This window comes from Rhinoraja longicauda, chromosome 31, assembly GCF_053455715.1.
Source record: "Rhinoraja longicauda isolate Sanriku21f chromosome 31, sRhiLon1.1, whole genome shotgun sequence".
Taxonomy (NCBI): Eukaryota; Metazoa; Chordata; class Chondrichthyes; order Rajiformes; family Arhynchobatidae; genus Rhinoraja; species Rhinoraja longicauda.
Genome location: NC_135983.1, coordinates 11,830,630 through 11,855,196, shown reverse-complemented (window position 1 = coordinate 11,855,196; position 24,567 = coordinate 11,830,630). Strand labels below are relative to the sequence as shown.

General features: G+C 43.2%; 1 protein-coding gene across 1 annotated transcript in view; it reads right to left on the bottom strand.

Moving 5' to 3' along the window:
* cacna1ba (calcium channel, voltage-dependent, N type, alpha 1B subunit, a) overlaps nt 1-24,319 on the bottom strand; it is a 542,697-nt gene extending 518,378 nt beyond the window's left edge. Inside the window, exons 1-4 of the mRNA XM_078425960.1 lie at nt 24,137-24,319; nt 23,404-23,685; nt 21,529-21,634; nt 14,029-14,168 (exon numbers count right to left, since the gene is read on the bottom strand). Coding sequence (XP_078282086.1) covers nt 14,029-14,168; nt 21,529-21,634; nt 23,404-23,684 — 527 coding nt within the window. The 5' untranslated portion in view covers nt 23,685; nt 24,137-24,319. The remainder of the gene's footprint in view (nt 1-14,028; nt 14,169-21,528; nt 21,635-23,403; nt 23,686-24,136) is intronic.
* Nucleotides 24,320-24,567: the final 248 nt, after the last annotated feature.

Sequence of the window (24,567 nt, the reverse complement as noted above, 5' to 3'; positions counted from 1 at the left end):
TAGCAAGGGTGTCAGGAGTTATGAGGAGAAGGTAGGAGAATGGGGTTCAAAGAGAATGATAGATCAGCCATGATTGTGTGGTGAAGTGGACTTAATGGGCCAAATGGCCTAATTTTGCTCCAATAACTTATGAGCATGTTTTAAAGGAAAGGAATTAACAGGATCGCATAAAGGAGAAAGACCACCTCTGTGGTAATGCACGGAATACAAGTTCAATCTTCAGGACAGAACAGTGGTGCAGCAGGTAGAGCCGCTGCCTCACAGCACCAGGGACCCATGTTCGATCCTGACCTTGGGTGCTGGCTGTGTGGAGTTTGCACGTCCGCCCTGCGATCATGTGGATTTTTTCTGGGTGCTCCAGTTTCCTCCCAATCCCAAAGACATTCAGGTTTGCAGGTTAATTGCACCTAGTGTAGAGGGAGTGGATGAGAAAGTGGGATAACATAGAACTAGCGTGAACGGGTGAATGGACCCGGTGGGGGAAAGGCAGTTTCCATGTTGTATCTCCAAATCTGATGATGAAAAGGACATAAGGAAGCGAAGCAACCTATTTCTGTTTTGATTTTGTCGCCACACAAATCCACCAAAAAAGACGGGCACGTCAGCAGAGATTCCCCGCAAACTCATTCGTTCATTCGAGAATCAGCAGAGGTGCAGGGGTAGAGTTGCTGCCTTACAGCACCAGAGACACGTGTTCGATACCGACCCTGGGTGCTGTCTGTACAGAGTTTGCACGTTCTACCTGTGACCACCTTGGGTTTCTCCGGTTGCCTCCCGCAAAAGACCTGCAGGTTTGTGGGTTAATTGGCTGCAGTAAAATAATTGTCCCTAATGTGTAGGATAGTGCTAGCGTACAGGGTCAGTGTGGACTCAGTGGGCCAAATGGCCTGTTTCCACATCGTATCTCTGAACTCTAAAGCAAAGTCTAACGAGCCACATTATAATTTGGTCAACTTCGATCAGAGATTGTGAACCAGCCAACAGTAAACACAGAGCGCAGATGTGAAATACTTATTAATTTTCATTCCAGACACTGTTTGCCAGATTATCTAAACAAATAACTTCTCTGCTGCCCAGTAATTTCCACCTTGCAGAATAGATTGTGTTACCAACAGGAAAGTCAAGTCAAACGGGCTTATACAAAGATAAACTCAGCGTTAAACACGGGAAAATACAATGCACCAACCCTCTTGTTCTTTGGATTACTAATCATTGATTTCTATTTATTTTAGCACCTTCAGAAAAATTGCAGATTTCACCCACCATTAAGCAGTTTCATTATTGCACCAGAGCCCGTCACTTACCACGATCAAACACATCCAATGAAAGGGCCTGCAAGTGTTGTGGTTTAGTTACCGTACAAGTGACCAGCATCCTGCACTGTTGCCCCAAATACATCAGTTCAAATCCCATTCAGGTCGCTGGAGAATTAAGTCACTCAATAAATCGCGAATTAAAGCCTGTCTCAGTGAATAGGAGTCAAGAAGTTACCAGATCACTCTCAAATCCTGCCCAGTGCACTAATGTCCTTCAAGCAAGACAATCTACATCTTTGGTCTTCATATAATTCACCTTTAATTGGGGTCAAGGAAAGAGCATTCACATCGCTGCCCTGTTTCCACCAATCTTTCCACCACTACGCACAAGAAGTCCAAGATGCGCAAGACGCCATTGTTTGCAGACGCTGAGAAGTGTGTTCAGCTCTGGTCTGGCTGAACAATTTCTAATCTTGTGAAGTGAACTCGATAAGAAGAAGACCTTTAATTGTCTCCTACCCTGGGATTATTAAGAAGAGGCAATAAATGTTGGCAACTGAACCATCCTATCAACATCTAGAGAGCAGTCGTGGGCTACTGGCTACCTCATTGGAGACCCTCACACCATCTTTAATCAGACTTTAATCTTGCATTCAAGAGAGAGCTAGATAGAGCTTTTAAGGATAGCGGAGTCAGGGGGTATGGGGAGAAGGCAGGAATGGGGTACGGATTGAGAATGATCAGCCATGATCACATTGAATGGCGGTGCTGGCTCGAAGGACCGAATGGCCTACTCCTGCACCTATTGTCTATTTATTGGACATGATCTGACACTAAACATTATTCCCTTTATCCTGTGTTTGTGCACTGTGGACGGCTCAACTGTTATCACATAGGTCTCTCTGCTGACTGGTGAGCACGCAACAAAAGCTTTTCACTGTACCTCGGTACATATGATAGTAAACTAAACTGAACATTTCCAGAGATGTCTGCAACATGTCAATGAATAAATAAAAGCAAAAGGTTGCTTTGATTGAAATTGAATACATGGAACATGTGGAGATTTTAATTTCTACATTCGAACTGAGACCCTCAGAGTTGATGCCACAGCCTCAGAATAAAGTGACATATTTAAGAAAGGAGATGTGGAGGAACTTCTTTAGTTAGAGGGTGGTAAATCTGTGGAATTCACTGTCACAGACAGCAGTGGAGGCAAAATCGTCGTGTATTTTTAAGGCGCAGACTGACAGATTCTTGATTAGTAAGGGTGTCAGGGGTTATGAGGAGAAGGTAGGAGATTAGGGTTTAGAGGGAAAGATAGATCAGCCATGATTGAATGGCAGAGTAGACTAAATGGGCCAAATGGCCTAACTGATCCTATCACTTACATGTGATATTGATATTGCTTCCTTTTTTGCCATTATATAAGTGAGTCAGGGAAATCTGAAGGAGCCTTTACCATTGCAATTTATTTGTGACACAATCCATGGTGCAACTCGGACCTCAGCTGGCAGTGGTTTATTGGTTTGAGCCCCTCCATAGGTCATAAGGAATAGGAGTAGAATTAGGCCATTCGGCCCATCAAGTCTACTCCGCCATTCAATCATGGCTGATCTATCTCTCCCTCCTAACCCCATTCTCCTGCCTTCTCCCCATAACCTCTGACACCTAGGGTATAGGATATAGTACAAAAACCTAGGTCCACACTCCTGGGTTACACTTCGCTGGGAGAGGTGGCTTCTTGGATCGGAGATCTCAAACTCAACCTTGGGCTGCAACCTCAGATGGAAATTAGAGATCCCTCTGCACAATCTCACAGAAGAGCACAGGAGCTCTAGATTCAAGAGTGCTTTATTTTCATGTGCCCCGAAATGGAACAATGAAATTCTTACTTGCAGCAAGGAGGGAGAGAGAAAACGGGTAATTATAGACCAGTTAGTCTGACATCAGTGGTGGGGAAGATGCTGGAGTCAATTATAAAAGACGAAATTGCTGAGCATTTGGATAGCAGTAACGGGATCATTCCGAGTCAGCATGGATTTACGAAGGGGAAATCATGCTTGACAAATCTACTGGAATTTTTTGAGGATGTAACTAGGAAAATTGACAGGGGAGAGTCAGTGGATGTGGTGTACCTCGACTTTCAGAAAGCCTTCGACAAGGTCCCACATAGGAGATTAGTGGGCAAAATTAGAGCACATGGTATTGGGGGTAGGGTACTGACATGGATAGAAAATTGGTTGACAGACAGAAAGCAAAGATTGGGGATAAATGGGTCCCTTTCGGAATGGCAGGCAGTGACCAGTGGGGTACCGCAAGGTTCGGTGCTGGGACCCCAGCTATTTACGATATACATTAATGACTTAGACGAAGGGATTAAAAGTACCATTAGCAAATTTGCAGATGATACTAAGTTGGGGGGTAGTGTGAATTGTGAAGAAGATGCAATAAGGCTGCAGGGTGACTTGGACAGGTTGTGTGAGTGGGCGGATACATGGCAGATGCAGTTTAATGTAGATAAGTGTGAGGTTATTCACTTTGGAAGTAAGAATAGAAAGGCAGATTATTATCTGAATGGTGTCAAGTTAGGAGGAGGGGGAGTTCAACGAGATCTGGGTGTCCTAGTGCATCAGTCAATGAAAGGAAGCATGCAGGTACAGCAGGCAGTGAAGAGAGCCAATGGAATGTTGGCCTTCGTAACAAGAGGAGTTGAGTATAGGAGCAAAGAGGTCCTTCTACAGTTGTACCGGGCCCTGGTGAGACCGCACCTGGAATACTGTGTGCAGTTTTGGTCTCCAAATTTGAGGAAGGATATTCTTGCTATGGAGGGCGTGCAGCGTAGGTTCACTAGGTTAATTCCCGGAATGGCGGGACTGTCGTATGTTGAAAGGCTGGAGAGATTGGGTTTGTATACACTGGAATTTAGAAGGATGAGGGGGGATCTTATTGAAACATATAAGATAATTAGGGGATTGGACACATTAGAGGCAGGAAACATGTTCCCAATGTTGGGGGAGTCCAGAACAAGGGGCCACAGTTTAAGAATAAGGGGTAGGCCATTTAGAACGGAGATGAGGAAGAACTTTTTCAGTCAGAGAGTGGTGAAGGTGTGGAATTCTCTGCCTCAGAAGGCAGTGGAGGCCAGTTCGTTGGATGGTTTCAAGAGAGAGCTGGATAGAGCTCTTAAGGATAGCGGAGTGAGGGGGTATGGGGAGAAGGCAGGAACGGGGTACTGATTGAGAGTGATTAGCCATGATCGCATTGAATGGCGGTGCTGGCTCGAAGGGCTGAATGGCCTACTCCTGCACCTATTGTCTATTGTCTATTGTCTATTGTCTATAACAGGTTTGTAAACATAGTACTCAATTGATAAGATAATAAACAAATTTTAAAAGCAGTCCAATATAGATTTACGAGGAGGTTGCCTGGACTCGAAGGCCTGAGCTATAGGGAGAGGTTGAGCAGGCTAGGTCTTTGTTCCTTGGAGCGCAGGAGGATGAGGGGTGATCTTTGAAGTGCATAAGATCATGGGATGAATCAACAGGATAAATGCACAGTCTTTTACCAAGAGTAGGGCAATCAGGAACTAGAGGACATAGGTTTAAGGTGAGAGGAGAAAGATTTAAATCGGAACCCGAGGGGCAACTTTTTTTTAAACTAAGGGTGTTAAGTATTTGGAAAGAGCTGCCAGTGGAGGTAGTTGAGGCAGGTACTATCACAATGTTTAAAAAACATTTTGACAGGTACATGGATAGGATAGATTTAGAAGGATATGGGCCAAATGCAGACAGGTGGAAATAGTGTGGATGGGGCATTTTGGACGGCGTGGGCAAGTTGGGATGAAGGGCCTGTTTCCACACTGTATGACTGTGAAATAATAAAACCCAATATCTATGGAATTCTTTGCCACAGAAGGCTGTGGAGGCCAAGTCAGTGGATATTTTTAAGTCAGGTATAGATTCTTGATTAGTACAGGTGTCAGAGGTTATGGGGAGAAGGCAGGAGAATGGAGTTAGGAGGGAGAGATAGATCAGCCACGATTGAATGGTGGAGTAGACCTGATGGGCCGAATGGCCTATTTCTACTATTCCTTACGACAATATACTGCAAAAACAAAGCAAACACCAAAATCCCTAGTGCAACCGAAGCAGTTCATTGTTTAGTTGGAGTTTGTAGTGTTCAATATCCTGATAGTGATCTATTCCTTTTCTCCAGAGATGCTGCCTGACACACTGAGTTACTCCAGCATTTTGTGTCTATCTTCAGCCTGATAGCGGTTGGGAAGACGCTGTTCTTGAACCTGGGTGTCACAGTTTTCCGACTCCTGTACCTTCTTCTTGAATGCACGAGTGAAATTAGGGCATTGCCATTGTGGTGTGGATCCTTGATGATATTGGCTGCCTTTTGAGACAGGCCCAATACATCTCTTGGATTGTGGGTGGTCAGTACCCAGGGTGGGCCGGGAGGTGTTTGCCACTTTTCTTTCCAGTAATCTTTGTTCCTGGATGTTCGAGTTGCCGAACGCAGGCCATGATGCAATCAGTCAGTATGCTCTCTGCTGTACACCTGAAGAGGTTCAAGAGAGTAGTTGTCCTCAGTCTTTTAAGAAAGTAGAGGCATTGATGGGCTTTCTTTATGATTGCATCAAAGCACCAGGTCCAGGAGAGATCTTCAGAGATGTGCACGCCCAGGAACTTGGAGTTGTTGACTCCCTCCACCACCGGCCTATACATGAAAACAGATTTGTGGATCCTCAGCCTTCCTCTTCTAAAGCCAACAATCAGTTCCTTGGTTTTACTGATGCCGAGAGAAAGGATTTTGTTCTGGAGTTATCACTGGGATTCTCAGACCAATATTAATCCCTCAATCAGATTACCGGGTCGTGATCACATTGTTCTCTGCTGAAGCTTGCTTTATGTAAGTTGGCTGCTGTATTCCCCACATTACAATGGTGAACACGGTACAAAAGCATTTATTCACAAAATGCTGGAGTAACTCAGCAGGTCAGGCAGCATCTCGGGAGAGAAGGAATGGGTGACGTTTCGGGTCGAGACCCTTCTTCAGACCAAAAGCACTTCACTCACAGTGTAGCACTTTAGCTGCACAAATCCAAATACCTACTTTTAGAAACATCTTTTTTGAAACCATTTTTTTCAGATCTCTGTAAATACATCCCACGGAGGCAGACTAGAGGCAGCAACTGGTTTAACCAAAGTTGGCACATTTCAACTAAAAGCTGTGGGAAGGGAAATCATGAATTAGCCACAGTTGCAATGAAATCCACACCCCATGTAATCCCCTGTAAATGCTTTTAAATGTTATAATTTACCATACACTTCCAATTGGTGGTGGGTGTATGGAACAAGCCGCCAGAGGAGGTTGTTGAGGCTGGGACTATCCCAACGTTTACGAAACAGTTAGACAGGTACATGGACATGACAGGTTTGGAGGGACATGGACCAAGTGCGGGCAGTTGGGACTAGTGTAGCTGGGACAAATTGGCCGGTGTGGGCAAGTTGGGCCAAAGGGCCTGTTTCCACAATGTATCACTCTATGACTCTATAATTAAAATTACATATTAAGCTCAATTTCTAAAAATGTATCTCATGTCCATCAAAATACGACGTTCGTTTTCAGAAATTGGGCAAATTATAATCTGAAGTAAGTAGTTCCGTATTTCATACTCTCATCTTTTAATATTGATGTTAACTTGTTAAAATAAATAGGTTTTTTTTAAAGGCCTTCATCCTTGACACGAATTGTAGAATTTTTGGTAGTCTCGAGAATAATTGAATTATTTCCTAAAAGCAACTAAGACAGCCTGCAATGGGCAACAACTGCAATGGTATTAGTTATGGCCAGTGTTGGTCACTATTTGTGTAGGTAGGAACTACGAATGCTGGTTTAAACCGAAGATAGACAAAAAGCTGGAGTAACTCAGCGGGACAGGCAGCATCTCTGGAGAGAAGGAACGGGTGACGTTTCGGGTCGAGATCCTTCTTCAGACTGAAAGTCACAGGAAAGGGAAACGAGAGATACTGAAGATGATGTAGAGAGATAAAGAACAATGAATGAAAGATATCCAAAAAAAGTAACGATGATAAAGGAAACAGGCCATTGTTAGCTGTTTGTTGAGTGAAAATGAGAAGCTGGTGCGACCTGGGTGGGGGAGGAATAGAGAGAGATGGAATGCTGGGGCTACTTGAAGTTAGAGAAATCAATATTCATACCACTGGGCTGTAAGCTGCCCAAGCAAAATATGAGATGCTGTTCCTCCAATTTTTCTGAATGGTGACATCTTCCGGACTCCAATGTGATACATTACAAATAAAAGGTGGTGGGGTGTGTTGCTTAAAATGGGTTTCACATACTGGTATGAAAGTAGCATCAGGAGAATAAAGCTGATTTCACAAGTAGCACTGTCCCACACATAACTCCACTTCACAAATCTAAAAAGGCTTACGGGCTGCTTTTTCGAGTCATAGTGTCACACACCATGGAAACGTGCCCACACTGACCAACATGCCCCATCTGCACTTGGCCCAAGTCCCTCTAAACCTGTCCTATCCATGTAGGATATTGTGGTACATTATTTGGTACAACGGAATCATCCCTGGATTGAATTCAATTAAAGAGAGTCAAAGGAACTGAAGCCATATTTAAATGGAAGTAGTAGCAAATTACAATAATGAAAATGCTCGTTCTGCAGACATTTTCATCATGAAAAATGTCTAGTATCCTCATTTCGCACTTGCCACTAATTATGTCTTTAGCTGCAAACATTCTGCAGCATTTGGGGACTGAGAATGAAGGTAGACCGTCTTCCAAAAGGCATAATGGATTTTGTGGGAGGGATGGGGAGCAATCTCAGGCAGCTGGTGCCTCCTCTCCCCAGCCTCTTACTGAACTTACACATCGCCCCTGTCCATTGCTGCAGTCAGGGCAATGGCAACATGCCTGTATGAAGACACACATCCCATCAATTAATGATGCCTAATGCACTGCCCTTCGACACTAAAAGAGATCGTTGAAGTACACAGAGATAGCAAAATGGAAGCCTTCTGACATGATGGAAGCTCTGATACTGCAGCATAAAGTGGAGCACAGCAGCTTTGTTTGTGATTTAAAGACCAGGGTATGGATAAAAAAAACAAGCAGATTCCTTGTCAGAATGCTTCAGAAAACCAAACAATGCTCTCCAGAGCCCCGCACTCAAATCAACTGCAGGCGAGGCAAGGTAGGGGAATTCTGTCGGGGAAAACTTAACGGAAAGCCGGGTGCAACTGGGACTGGGATTTCAACCACTAAATTCCAGTCAATTTGCAGGCAGGTGCTGTGCAGCTTTCATCACATCACTTGGGAAGCGCTGGGAGAAACAAGGACAACTAGTAAAATGATGCCACGCAAAGTCGCGTTTCAGTGCGAAAATGAGAGTGCGTCTGGTGGTAATTTGCCATTAAAGATCCAGGTACTGAATTAACAGATTACACAGTGCTGGAGCAGCTCGGTGGGTTAAGCAGCATCCCTGGAGAACATGGATCGGTGACGTTTCAAGTCGAGACCTTCTCCAGTCTGACGAAAGTCCCGACATGAAACATTACGTATCCATGTTCTGCAGGGATGCTGCTTGACCCACTGAGTTACTCCAGCACACTTGCTCTTTTTCATAAACCAGCATCTGCAGTTCCTTGTTTCTACCAACAGCTTACAGTTGGTAACATATTATTTGTAAGTACTGATATAGTCATAGTCATACAGCGTAGAAATAGGCCCTTTGGCTCAACTTGCCCATGCCGACAAACAAGCCAAATCTGCCTGCATTTGACCCATATCCTTTTAAATCTATCCTCTCCATGTAACTGTCCAAATATCGTTTAAACACTGTGATAGTACGTGCCTCAACTACCTTCTCTGGCAGCTCGCTCCATATACCCACCACACTCAGGTTCCTTTGAAACTTTCACCCACACCCTCCCTTTAAAACCATGTTCTTTGGTTTTTGATTCCCTTACTCTTGGTAAAAGGCTCTGTGCATTTACTCGATCCATTCCCCTCATGATCCTGTACACCTCTATAAGATCACTTCTCCTGTGTTCCAAAGGATACTGTCCTAGCCTGCTCAACCTCTCCCTGTAGCTCGGGCCCTCGAGTGCTGGCAAGATCATCATAAATCTTCTCTGTACCCTTTCGGCTTAATAACATCTTTCCTATAACAAGAGGAACAATACTTGGATACAGACGATGAGCAAGAGCTGGCTAATACATTTCTGGAGGCGTGTAAAGTGAACAATTGTTTTTTTTAACATGCGAGTGAGAGCCCGACTGTGACTTGGAAAGGGATGGTTACTTTAATGATGTAGGAAAGAACTGCAGATGCTGGTTTGAATCGAAGATAGACACAAAATGCTGGAGTAACTCAGCTGAGACAGGCAGCATCTCTGGAGAGAAGGTGACGTTTCGGGTCGAGACCCTTCTTCAGACTGAAGTTACTTTAATGATGTTCGGCAGAGACTTTGTGGGCCGAAGGGCTTATTCCTGTGCTGCACTGTTCTATGTTATATGTTCGATGACACACCACATCCAGCTGACTATTTCTGATTCCACAGAGGAAGCAGCTGACTAAATGATTGTTGAATGATAATTCAGAACCAAACAAAATCAAGCAGCTCTCAGTTCATCACAAGTGGGCAAGTTCACCACGTATATATTTTTTTCGGTTGCAGCTGAGATGGAATAAAAATAAACAATCCTAAACACAGTGGATCAAACTGGATGTGGAGAGGATATGTACTTCCTGCAGCAACAGACCAAGTGCACGGATTTCCCACATTCATCAATGGGATATCGATATTTATTGCGGGTTTAAAATCTTAAATTTACCTTCCCAATTAACACATTCACAACATCACTCCAGATAAACTGCATATCTGCAACACACACTCCTGAAAGACTCTGTCAAAGCAGCCAGGGTCAGATTGGATAAATGCTTTTCACACAACTAATTGGACACCTGCCTCGAGACAAACATTTTTTTTGTTATTTTCCAGCAGCAGAGCATTAAACTCCAAGATAAAAGGATCAGATTGATCACAAGCGGATCGGAAATACCCCTCTCCATCAGCGCAGATTTGGAGATGAGAGGAATTGAAAGGTTCAATAGATTAGTCCGATATCAATGAAGTCACCGTCAGAGCGGCACACGTCTGATGCACACAGGAATACAAGAGAGTAGGAGCAGGTGGAGGCCACTCGGTCCCTCAAGCCCATCCAACCTCTCAACATGATCACAGCTGAACTACCCCAGGCCTCAACTCCTCTGAGCTAGTCCAACATGGCATTGCTTTGTTTAGTTTAGTTAGTTTGTAGTTTGGTTTAGAGATACGGCACAGAAACAGACCCTTCCGCGCCGACCTGCGATCCCTACACACTAACAATATCCTACACGCACACAATGGACAATTTACAATTTTACCGAAGCAAATTGACCGACAAACCTGTACATCTTTGAAGTGTGGGAGGAAACTGGAGCACCCGGAGAAAACCCATGCAGGTCACGGAGAGAACATACAAACTTTGTACAGACAGCACCCGTAATCGGGATCGAACCCGGCAGGGCCGTTTTTACAGCATTAAGGGCCCTCGGGCAAAGCAGTGTACTGGGGCCCCTACCGTTACTCTCCCCCACCCCCCTTTCCCTACCAGCCCCCCCCTGTCGTGCCGGCGAAAAGCACTTACCGAAAAGCACTTAGCGAAAAGCACTTAGCGATGGACTTAGGGTGCTACATTGTTGCGAAAAGCACTTACAGATCGCTGTGAGAAGCACTTAGTGACCGAAAATGTTGCGAAAAAAGCACTTATTGAACCTACATTTTTAAAGTAGTATTTATTTATTGCAAGTCACTTAACATACACAGATCAGCATGGGGCCCCTATGCTCGTGGGCCCCCGGGCAAGTGCCCATCAGGCCCATGCGTTAAGACGGCCCTGGAACCCGGGTCTCTGGCGCTATGAGGCAGCAACTCTACCGCTGCCTATCGTTCATCTTTCTAAAAACATCTCTACTTCATCATTAAATCCCCCCGATAATCCATCCTCCATAAAGCCCCAGGGCAGAGAGTTCCAGAGATCCACCACCCTTTGCAAGAACCACTTCTTTAACTGATCACCACAAACTCCTATATCCCCTTGTTCGAGATTCTCTCACTTATAGGAACATCTCAACATCTACTCAGTCCAGTCCCCTGAATAACTTATTTTAATAACATCGCCTCTCATTCTCCAAAAGGCCAAACAAGTGGTGTGAAAATTAGTTGTGTGAAAAGTTCTTCAGCCGCTCGTGACAGGACAGGACACCCTCTTGTCCCAGGTATTAGCTCAGTGAGTTTCTTCTGGGCTGCCTCCAATGCCAGCATTTCCTTTCTTAAATAAGATAACCCAAACTATGCCCAGTACTCCAGGTGTTGTCTCACAGTGTCTTGTACAACTGTGATCGCACTTCCTTATTTCAATTCTCCAACCATCATGCAACAAAGGCCAACATTTGCCTTCCCAACCACTTGCAGCAGCTGCCTGCTAACCTGGTGGAATTTGTGCAAAAGATCCCTCGGTACTTCCACTCACCTGCAATGTTTCTCTATTTAAATAATACTCTGCCTTGAGATTCATCTTATAAGCAATACCTAACACTTTCCCCACATTAAACTCCACTTGCCAAGTTATCACCCACACATTCAGCCTATTTGTGTCATATTTACAGAGTGCGTCGAGAACTCCTTTAACATTCACCACAGGGCAATGCACATAAACTTTCGCTTTAATACTCAACAAAAGCAACAACATATTTATCTTATTTAACATAAAACGTTTGCACTTAAAATCCAAGATGACAGCCCAAGGTAATTATATATTTTTTTAAAAAGGAATGAAAAATGTGAGAAAATACATTTTATGGTACCGTATCTCGTGGAGAGCGAACAAACTAGACGTTAAGCAACGTCCATTTATTTGTAATCGGGTTCATTAAAATAAATGCAAACTCAACACCATTGAAGTGTTCGATCACAGCTGCTTACAAAACTGCGAGCCAGACAAAGATCAAAAGCAACAATCTGATCACTCTAGTTTTTAAACAGCTGGACTCGGAAACAACATTTTCAAACGGATGCATAATGCATACAGTCACGTTCATACCGTCTCCGTGTTGGTAAAGTGGATTTGGGCCAATAACGAAACTCAAGGTGAGAAACAAAATTCAGACCATCTCAAACAGCAGGGCCCAATTTAAAAGTCAATACAAAATGCAGCTGCATTTCAGCTGTGCGTTCTTTGTTTTCAACATTAAGGAGCATGTATATAACTTTAAAAAAGCATTACAATGCCACTAGATGCCATCCAACTTTGAACATTTATTTGCAGTATAGAGAAAGATAACCTAGCAAATTGACTGGAACATTACAACTGAACCATAGGGTGGAGTACAGAGCAAGCAACTCCCATTGCAGAACATCAGGTTTCTGTAGCCTATTTAGGACACAGACATAATAACTTCACTAAATTAATTACTAATGACTTTGGAATTACCTTTCTCACGATATTAATTAACATTTGTTCGAAACAGCACAGAAAACAATTCTGAACATCCATAAGGACCTACAAAATCATGCATTCCTCTGTATATTTATCTGTGATGCAACGTTTTACAATGATCTTATTTTTCTCAACAGTTTAAGAATTATGTTCAATCACAGCCAAGTAGACCTCTTCAGACAAATAATATACTGCACATGGTCCTTAACTTGGGAGACTTGTTGCAAGCAAATAAAATGCATCATTAAACTCATAATATATACAGATTTTTAACTAAATACAAGTCAACATATATAAAATAATGTGGAAAATACATTCTACCCACTTTTATTTGTTCTTCTACATTTTGACAGTTACAGCCCATGACATTCCCTCTCGTACAGAATAAAGTTATTGCATTCTTGGCTTTGTTTAATATTTAATATTTTACTGTTGGGCCCCAACATGAGAAGCAATTTATACAGCACTCACAAGTCAACAGGGACAACAACAAAAAATCATCTCCCAGCTTTTCCATCGGCAAATTAAAAATGGAACTGCAATTTCATTTTTGTTCAACAAATCCTTCCTGCATGATTATTCTAGGCTTTTATGCAACATTATCATTTCAGTAAAAAGCAAAGACAAGTGGATAACTGCTATTTGAACCCCAGATAACAGCGTAATTTTATATTCAATTACTCTGCACTTTAGTCAAAATGTACAGGGATTTATATCTCCTCATACCTCTGAAGTAACTTTAAGTGCAGGTTGAGAACATCAGACAAAAGTAAGTTCCTTTTAGCTATTGTACCCAGATGATGTGCATTGGCCACCTCAGGCAAGTCTGTGGATGAACCTCAATTATCATTAAATAAAGAGGCTGCCGGAGCAAGCTGTTAGCCAAAATAGTAAACAAAAGTAAAATGCTGCCAATTAAATGATGCTGATTTTATTCATCAAGATGCAGAGATTAAATAGAAGTATCTGTGCAATAAAATAATATGAAAGACAAAAGTTTTATCCTGAAACATTCCAATAATTGAAACAGAGATCAGATAATGACGGTCTCATTCCACTGATTTCAATAAACCCCAAGCATAATAGTTAACTCAGCAGTTCCAAAATATCTCAATTTTCAACCTTCTGGTAAAGTATTTGGAGTCCAAGGGAAAACAAGACCGACGTGTGGTTTTTGGCTACTTACCCGGTGAGAACGACCACAAAATCCATCACATTCCAGCCATTTCGAAGGTAGGAACCTTTATGAAAAGCAAATCCGAGAGCAATGATTTTGATGCCAGCTTCAAAGCAAAATATCCCAATGAAATAAGGCTCAGTATCATCCTGAAAGACAAAAATCACACGTGAGAAAGGTCCTGTACAAGATGAGCAAAGAACTAAACAATGTGTCTTTTTTTGTTGAACATCCAAAACTAAATTTATTCATTTTTAGAGCATGTTCTAAATGTAGCTAAAAAGTCAAAAGCACGATGCTACAATATTATCCAATTGTCAGCTCTGTGTGGATTGAGAGCTCAGATTAAACATCAGAATGATTGCTGTTAAACAGTGCCAATCCTACACACATGAACAAAACAAAATTCCCAACAGTGTAAGATAGTTCAGCACTGCGCAGCCAATAGATCTGACTTTTAACAAGATCACTTAAATAGTATTTGGCTTTCCACGCAGATTCAAAATTACTTTGGCGCCCTGCACTTAACTCTATCAAGTCCTGTCAACAGACTGAACCAGCTGAACCCACTCAGGGCAATGATTCAAGTGTCACTAATGCATTGTGATCCTGCCGGCCAGAGAGGACAAACAACCACTGATTATCATGCAGTGGCACTTGCTGTAAAATACATGTAATGATTGAATGCAAAATCAGTCTCAGCTTTGTCACCAATCCATGATCCAACACTGCATCCAGGATTGAAAAGAAAGGATTGCAGCCACACCCATGTACCTGGAAGGCAGCTTTCGTTGAACATTGCAGAGACACAAACAAGGAAAGAGCCAATAATGGTCTCGGCCCAAAACGTCACTTGTTCCTTTTCTTCAGAGATGCTGCCTGACCCGCTGAGGTGCTCTAGCATTTTGTATCTATCTTCGGTTTAAACCAGCATCTGCGGTTCATTTGTACACATTCTGTTTGCTCCACTGCAAAATCTCCTCAAGGTATGCCTACTGTGTTCTCCTAGAGTCCGAAGAAGGGTCTTGACCTGAAGCGTCACCTATTCCTTTTCTCCAAAGATGCTGCCAGACCCGCTGAGGTACTCCAGCTTTTTGTGCCTATCTTCGGTGTGAACCAGCATCTCCTATTCCTTCCTATACAATTAGACAAACGTTTGGTGACCATTTCTCCCAGCAATGAATATGACCGTTCAGCACAGTATCCAAGGTGGACTCATTCTCCAAAGGATTTTAACAGGCAGGTTTTCAAAGAAAAGAATGCACTAAAAATATTCATACGGAGATGCCTGCATCTATCGAAGAGTTGATGGGCATTTTTGAATTGAAAGTAGAAGCATGAAGGAAATTACAATTTCAATCTGTTCAATATTTTGATAAACATCATTGAAAGGTGGTTTCTCATTTCCTCCAACAACGACACTTCCCACCAGCATTTCTTCAATTTCCCCTCCTCGGTTTTAATGCCACTTTCTTTTCTTCTGTCACTCATCATTCCTTGGCAGAGGCCGGCCAGTCAGTCTGATCCCAGCACTTTAACAACGTATAGCTTGATACATGATGCGGGGCATAGAGTCTAAGAATGACTCAGGTCCTCTCATTTTACTGCCATGACTTGTGCTTTCATCCTTATTGATAGCCCATTCAAAAGGAAAAAAAAGAATATGTGCTGAAGTGTCGGGCACTGGCTAGTATGCATATGATGGGCTAAATGGCCTCTGATGCTGTAAATGTCTATGGTGCCCACATGTCTACCAGCGCTTCTATGCATCATTACATCATAAGCAATAGTTTCTGGAGCTAATTAAAAACCACAGTGGCCAAAATGTTTTTCCAATTTAGTCGAGCTAGGCAATTAATGCATTACAGTGACAGCATCTTCCCAGTTGTTGCAAGTACTGGATGGATGCAGCCCGTTTCTCAAGCCAGGTCTGTACAAGCTCCGTGGCAAATCTCAGATTTATATCAGTATAATACCAAAACAGACTTGCATGCTAACTATATCACTGAAGACATCCTTACTGAAGACAACCCAATTTAAAATCTGCCTTTTATTCTGAAGTTCATATATTGAAACAGGGAAGGAACCATTTACTACAGGTTAACCAACAGACATGTTGGAGTTTGAACCATGCTGGGATGATAGTTCAGTTTGAAACCATATTTCTGAAAGAGATCACAGTTCAACTACAGCTTCAAAGCTGAAACATGTGTTACGATTATGGATCACTACTGCTTCAAGAGGGTATCTTTCTGTTCAGTACAAGCACAAGAGCTGGAGATACTTGGGTAGGCAGCATCTCTGGAGAGAAATAGGATAGGTGTTGCAAGACAATGCTGTTTCATCAAAATTCTGTTACCTCTGAAGAAACATTGACCATTTTCTTCTCACAGATGCTGCCAGCACCCATTGCATTTTGGTTCATGTGGCAACAAGAAGCACACAGATGCCTTTGCAGCTCCTACTGAGGATTAGGTTTCAACAACAAGCCTATTTTGGGTCTGAATACAAGACTATTGCGATATCATGTATTATTTGCTGCATTTGTTTTAAAAAAAGGAAATGCAAATATTTTATCAGGGCCCTTCATGGATCTACTAATTGAAAGCCGGTTTTATAATTTTCGGTGATTCCAAGGAAACGATATAATTTTGTAAAGAATAGCACATTATCAATCGTTATTTGTCACGTGCATTAGTTTTTTTGCGGCAAGTTAGCACAAAGTCTGGACGCATTCAGTAGATCACGTAACGTCTGCGGAAGGAGAATCAAGAATTAATGTTTCAGAGGAAAGAACTTTCATGAGATCTTTGGCTGACAACGAATCTTTGACCTGAACTACGGATGCTGCCTGACCTGCTGAGTGTTTGCAACTTTCACTGGCTTCCCTTCAGACTTCCAGCATCGGCAGTTTTAACAATTTTTGTTGCAAAGTAGCCTATAAATCCATAAGAACAGATATTCATTCGTAAGTATTCAAGTAACGACATCTTCCAGCATGAAGTAAACCATTATGTTAGTGTCTGCATGAGGTACCCAGGTGTTATGTCCTAGCCTGCAATAAATGGGATGAAGGCTCCTGGAGCAACACGCTGTCAAATCCAATAAGGTGATTGTGATAGAAGAAATAAAGAAATTACACGGATCCGAACGGAAAGAAACATGAGGCAAAGTTACTTCTCAGGGACTGTAAAGTCTCCTTGTATTGGCTGAAGGAAATAGCTCTTCACTCTTCAAACCATCCAGCAATACCAAATCCATCTTCACGGTAGGTAGTCCCTCGCAGAAGTGCGACTTGCTTCCAAAGGGGGTTTGGTGGGTTCTGGAGTGACTGACTCTGCCACCAGGTGAGCCAGGTAGTGCTGGACAAGGCAGGGCACTGTACGAAAGGTGCGGGCTCCATCCACTGTTCTTGCTGCATTCTCCCCATGAGACACTCGAACTCCTCTACACCCTCCTGAATAATCCTTCTCCATTTTGATTGATAACAGGCTATGAATACCCACACCAATGAAGATGTTACATTTTTTCGTGTGGGCTCCGAGTGACTCTCTCCTCGTGATAATCTCTTGTGGAACAAATTGTTGACTTCAGCAGTCTGGTGTCAGACAAACAAATTACGCTGTCCCCGAGACACTGATGTTGGCGTTGTTATCTTGGGAGGACACTAATTGTTTTCACCTACCACTAGATTTGGAGTTGTTGGGAAGACAGCACTGGTGGTAACTCCCAAATGCTCTGACATGTCTGTTGTCGGCATTGCAGGACCTTAGAATGCATGGGAGATGGGACTCACTGTTCCTATACCATGAGATTGGTTTAAGGTCTTGGTCATTGAACTCTTTTCCTTGGACGTCAAAGGCTAAGGTGGCACGCTGAAGCGGGAGATGGATTTTGGCATCAATGTTTGCTTTAACTGATACAGAAGTGATTGTCATGCAATTTTATTGTGAGGAGACAGCGATGTGCAGCAGGGTCAGGTGACTAGAGGGCTTCTGCATTACAGCTGTTCAGAGCAAGGTCCATCCACCACTGTACCTCAGTGTTCAGGTTGACAATAACTTGGAGCTCAGTCTCTAGGCGCACATAAACAAGCTTCATCTGGGTTTGAAGCCATGAACTAAGGTTTGGAATGGAGGTGAGGAAGCGCAAGCAGTTCCCATTCCTTCTGCAGAGTCATTCAGTTCCAGTATGATGGTCGGCAGAGATAAATACGTGGGAATGATTGAAGAGAGTGTTAAAATGATGGCAAGACCTTGATTGACCCCAGTCAGCACTGGGTTTGGGTTTATGGTGAACCCATCGATCACAGTTGCACATCATCATGTGACAGAAATAAGATGGAAATAAACTTATGAGGTCAACCAAGTTTGATAAGGAATAACCCCATTCCTTCTCGGTTAGCAGAGTTGAAGGCTTCCATAAGATCACACGACCATAAGTGATAATCAAACTGTTCTCTGTATTTCCCTTGGATTTGTCAGGCAATGAAGATCATGCGTTTTATACTTCATAGATGGAATTGACCCAGCGATTTGGACAATAGCCCTTTGTCTACATGAAGAAGACCATTGAGACCAGTGGAGATTATTTTCTCTGCGGTGGAGAGCTGAATAAGAGACCTCTTCTGATTACCACAATGGGATTTGACTCTTTTCCTGACAATGTTCATGATTACTGCAGCTCTGAAGTTTCCTGGCATGTCTTTCTCTGCAAAGATGCACAAACGAGGCTGCAAATTCACATCAGAAACAGGTTTTACAACATCAACAGGTGAACTGCCCATTGTAGAGGCCAAATCCATAAACAAGATCTGATATTGCGACTTCACTAGTGAGGTTCATTGTGCGATCCTTAAAGCAATAGGAATGTATGATATATTCAGAGCTTTTGCATGGTACCTCCTTCAAACAAATAAAAATACATGTAGTAAACAAAAACATAAAATGCTGGAAAAACTTCAAAGCAGTGTTGCTGACCCAAAATGTTGATTGTTTCTCTTTCCGCTGATGCTGACTGACCTGCAGAGCATTTCCAGCATTTACTCTTTTTTTTTTCTCCAGATTTTCAATATCTGCATATTTTTCATTCTCGTGTGTTTTAGTGCCACACAAAAACAGTCTCTCGCAAGTTGTTAAGGTGAATAGCTTACTGAAGACATTAAAAATTGAACTTTTTGCATGCTCTGGCCTAGGGAAGCTCTCCCTTCCAAATTTAAAATAACTCTAAAAGAAAATTTAAGCCGGTTTGAACGACAAAAAAAAAAAGATCAATATTATAATTTCCAATAAAAAAAGCAAGATTCAGTTTAGATTTTCCATCTAAAATTTCACCGGATAATTTTATCTTTGCTGTGAAAACCAATCAATAAGCTATTTGCTGTGCCCTGATTAAACTACAGGATACAGAATGAGTCCATCCACACGAGTACAACAATGTGTCAACAAACTATAGATTTAGTTGATAGAGTCCAATTAAGCAAAGTTCAAAAAGCAAACGGTAAATACTTTATAAACCAATTGAAATGCAGACTGCATAAGGCAGGTTGATATCCATTTTTTGGTAGCTACTGAATAGATCTCCCAATATCTTTGGAACTGGCATCCATAGTGTAGTGTAATAAAATTACTTGGCTTCAAAAGGTATCCCCTCATTGCTCTTCCCCCAATGGATTGATGCCTATTTATATCATATATATACAGCCGGAAACAGGCCTTTTCGGCCCTCCAAGCCCGTGCCGCCCAGTGATCCCCGTACATTAACACTATCCTACACCCACTAGGGACAATTTTTACATTTACCCAGCCAATTAACCTACATACCTGTACGTCTTTGGAGTGTGGGAGGAAACCGAAGATCTCGGAGAAAACCCACGCAGGTCACGGGGAGAACGTACAAACTCCTTACAGTGCAGCACCCGTAGTCAGGATCGAACCTGAGTCTCCGGCGCTGCATTCGCTGTAAAGCAGCAACTCTACCGCTGCGCTACCGTGCCGCCCTATTCTGCAGTATTGCACTGAAGGCAGGGGTAATGCTAGAATTCATGGTCCATAGCAATGTGGGGGGAGACTCTGTGGAGCCACCAACTCCAAAAATCATCCTACCTAAAGTCATCACAAATGTTCTTTCTAGAACTTGGTGCAAAATAAAAATGATGAGTCAGTCTCCAAATTATTTTCTCCACCAACCCGATTCCAAATCCAAGAGCAGCAAAGTTAGTTGTGGTACCACCAGCACTAATGAGGTCAGTCAATGTCAGAGAGATTGGGAATTAAACAGAGACTTTCTGAATTTGAGCTATTGGGAAGATTAGTCCTTCTCGTAGCACAAGTACCAACAGTTGATTTCTGAACAGATTAAGGAGAGGGAAAAATAGTTTAAGTGCAGTCTGAGTTTTATTGAACCAATGAACATTTTAGTGGGCATGAGAATATGTTGATAGCCTCAGCAAAGTCAACACCATTGGAAAAATGGTTCTAACATACAGGCCTCCAACTTCTGTCAATGTAGGTTAAATATCGGCAATAATTACATCCATCATTTATATAATGACGTACTGAGTTGAACGTCACCTTTTTTTACAATCAGTTTTGCACTGAACACTAACGGGTGACAAGCATAAAATACAAGTCTGCCTCTTTTTATTCTCCAACACCCAATTGTGTGTCTAGACAATGTAACCACCAGTGGAAAGTGAACGGTTTAAGCTGTATGATTGCGTGGGGTTTATTTTTTTAGTACATTGCTGGCGATCATGCAATAAAGCACATGGGGCTTATACTAACACAACATCTGTATGCTCCATTCTGTTGATTTATCCTCAAACAATCTTTGGATTTTCTCCACATAGACCCAATCTTTAATTTTTCATTTAAAGGAAACTATTTTGTAGTTCTCCATCATTTGCATTTGATTTATAATGGATCCATTTCATATAATTCTCTAACAGGGTGAACTTTAGCCAGTGTCCCTTTCCCTTGTTACTGACAGTACATTAGAGACCCATTCCACCATCTTTGTACTTTGGTTGAATTATGACTCCACTTTTGAATGCTTATTTAAGATATGTTTTAAGTGGTGTTTATATACTGTCATCTTGTTCAAAAAGAATACGACTTTCAATTCTAATCTGAATGAATTCAACATGACTAAAATCTTGCTGTTGTTTAAACAGGTAGATGGACGACTGTAGAAAGGTACTTTTTTTAAACTACAAATGGATAGAGCCTTACTAGAACGTGTAGAAAATAATGGAAAAAAAACAATTTATGAAGTGTTCCCCAGGATGGTAGGTGAACAGGGATAGAGGGTGCTCCAGTGAAGCATCATCACCAACGCTTCCCTCCAATGATCCACATCCATGTTGTAAATTTTGTCTGAAGTTCCACAGGGATGGTTGTATTTTTAAAGGAGTACAACGTTTATGTCAGTGAACAGCTTTAGAAGAAATGGAAATGTGCTTAGCAGTGTGTCAACCGTGCGATCAATCCCAAGTAATTAAAATCTTACCAATCTCTCTGACATGGGTGTCTTATCTCCATTTGGAAGATGTTGCTCCAAGGCCAACACGATGCAGTTTGCAATAATAGTCGCTAATACCATGTATTCAAATGGAGTGAACAAGGTTAAGGTAAATCAACAGCCATACATTAACTTTTTTTCTGTTTTAAATTCGCATTAAAAATAAAGAGAATTTGATCCAAACTTTTACCTGATACCTCATAGTAATTTCTAAACCTAGGGTGGTAGCTTTAAAATCGGTATATTTAACTCGGCAATAACCAATCAGCACTTGAAGTGTACTCGTGCCTGAGGGAGATGGCCGGTTGTCGAGTGAATAATGGTACTAAGTGGCAACCCGTGGTTTGTCTGGGTCTTTGCCTTGTCACCAGTACAAGTGGTCGAGGGGATCTTTGGCGGTCAATGAGATTAATGTTCTTTTGGCAAGGCGATCTATTTCTAACCGCTTTATTCACAAAATGCTGGAGTAACTCAGCAGGTCAGGCAGCATCTCGGGAAAGAAGGAATGGGTGACAGTCTGAAGAAGGGTCTCGACCCGAAACGTCACCCATTCCTTCTCTCCCGAGATGCTGCCTGACCTGCTGAGTTACTCCAGCATTTTGTGAATAAATCGATTTGTACTAGCATCTGCAGTTATTTTCTTATACTATTTCTAACCGCGTTTTGAGGGGGAAATGTGCTCCACCGCTATCTCACGTTACTTAACGTTATGTTTAACTTTTAGTTTAAGTACGGGCAAACATTAGCCAGAGACTGGAACAAAATCCACTCATAATAATGTATTAATAGTTTTATTTTTTAAGTCTCCCTCTCCGGCCCACACGTTCTCAGAGTGTCTGACCATGCTTCCATCTCCATTCTTCACCAACGCCATGGATTTTGCCTGCTTTCGCTGGGCTCCAGGCTTGCGTTGAAGGCGTTTCAGCACCTCGGACAGCGCCGAGTAGCAGTGAACAGCGCCTCGCCCTCCACACCATTTTAAGCTCTGGTGCACAGGCGGACAACTTTCTCAGCCTAACAGATCACCAACCCTCCCTCACATTGCCGGTGCTCATCCGCAGTGCAAGTGGGGATCCAGTCTCTTGGCGATCTGGGGGAAATAATTCAAGGAAGTATTCGGGGATAGTGATCTTCCCGGGACTCCAGACACAGGAGGTGCTTTAAAAAAACATTTTTTTAATTTTTTTTTATTTCTCAATTAACAAACTAGAAATAAGGAGGATAGTGAAATGCAAATGTTTTTGGACGTGTCAGCTCCACTAACCCTCAGGGATCCACAAGGATCGCAGTTGTGTCTTCCTTAAAAACCAAGGCAGAGAAGGGAATATCGACTGCAATACTTAGTCTATTGATAATGAAATACTGGCAAGGTTCTAATAGTTTTTGGTCCACAAAGTACACGGGGGAAAAAGGTCCATCTATCACGTCGCCAGTTGGTCATCCAACGGCGTGAGCATTTAATGACATACACTGCATTTACAGAGAATCATAAGGTCATAAGTGATAGGAGCAGAATTGGGCCATTCGGCCCATCAAGCCTACTCCGCCATTCAATCATGGCTGATCTATCTCTCCCTCCCAACCCCATTCTCCTGCCTTCTCCCCACAACCCCTGACACCCGTACTAATCAAGAAACCATCTATCTCTGCTTTAAAAATCAATCGGGGCTGTGATCGTACATGTTTAAAAAAAACAAGTCTCCCTTGAGATACGACGCACACTGCTCTCTCGGCGGTACACGCCTCTCACACACACACACACACACACCCAGGCAACAGCTGGCTGAACCCCTGCCTAATGTCAGGAGCAAAGCCCAGGACAGTCCCTGCAGTCCATTTACAATGTACGATAGAAAAGGATATGGCCACTCTGTTATTCGTTTGGCATATTTCCGGATGATATTGTCTTCGCTGAATATAAAAAGTGATCTGTTGACTGTGAAGCAGTTCTGGCGGACGGGGATGGGGTTATAAAGAGCCATGGTCCTGGCTCTTTGAGCCATTGACTTGGAGCCGTACATGCCTCGTTGCCCGGCCTGGGGGCCACCACCACCACCACCACCCTGGCGGTTCGCCCCTCTGCCCACGCCCGCCGGACTCCCACCTCCGTACCGCGCCGACACGTCGCTGCCGAAGCGAGCCATTCTGGAAAAAGTAAACCGCACACGTTACAATCCAACCTCACAGAAGACACGGGAGGAAGACGCATCACAAACGCAGCTCCTGGTGCTGGTTGCGGGTGGACATCTGGGCGGAGGGAGAGGAGGGAGAGAGGGAGAGGAGGGAGAGAGAGGGAGGGAGGAAGGAAGGGAGGAATGGTCGGGCTTGCTCTCTCTCAGTCTGGCTGCCTGAGTCTTCTTGCAACCCTAAGCGGCGCCAACGCAGATATTCCGTCCTATTCCCATAACTTCCGACAGGTTCTGCAGACATCCAGAGGAACACAGCTGGGAGATCAGAGCAGATGTGTGTTATATACGCCCGCTTCCTTCTTTTTGCCTGGCCCTGCGCTTTCAGCGGCAGCCGGGCTGGGCTACCCACACTTTCCCAGTGCTGAAAGTGATCAATTTGCCAATCTCAGCTCCTTATACAAACCTACCCATGTGATCCCTGGAAACCAATCGCAAGGAACACTCCACCTTTTATCTCCAAATCTTTGAGTTCGGGAGGAGGGTGTCTTCTCTCTCTCTTCCTGAAAGATGAAATCAAAGCATCACTGTTTTGATGTCCATCTCCTCCGTGGAGCCCGGAGCCGCGTCCCCGGCGCTGCAGCCCCGCTCCCAGTTACAAGAGGAACAGAAAACACACACAGAGAGACAGACACACAGAGAGACCAACAAAGGCAGGCGTGTCCGGCGTGAACGAGCACCGTGCACAGAGAAGGGCAGGCGCACCTCGTCGTGAACGCGCACCAACGTGGTCACATGAAACTTTCACACCATGATCCCAACTTGCTCGCCTTCCCTCCCCACCAACCCCCATCCACCCCGGTCCAGCGGCGCAGATGCTCCGTCTTCTCAGAGGATGGGT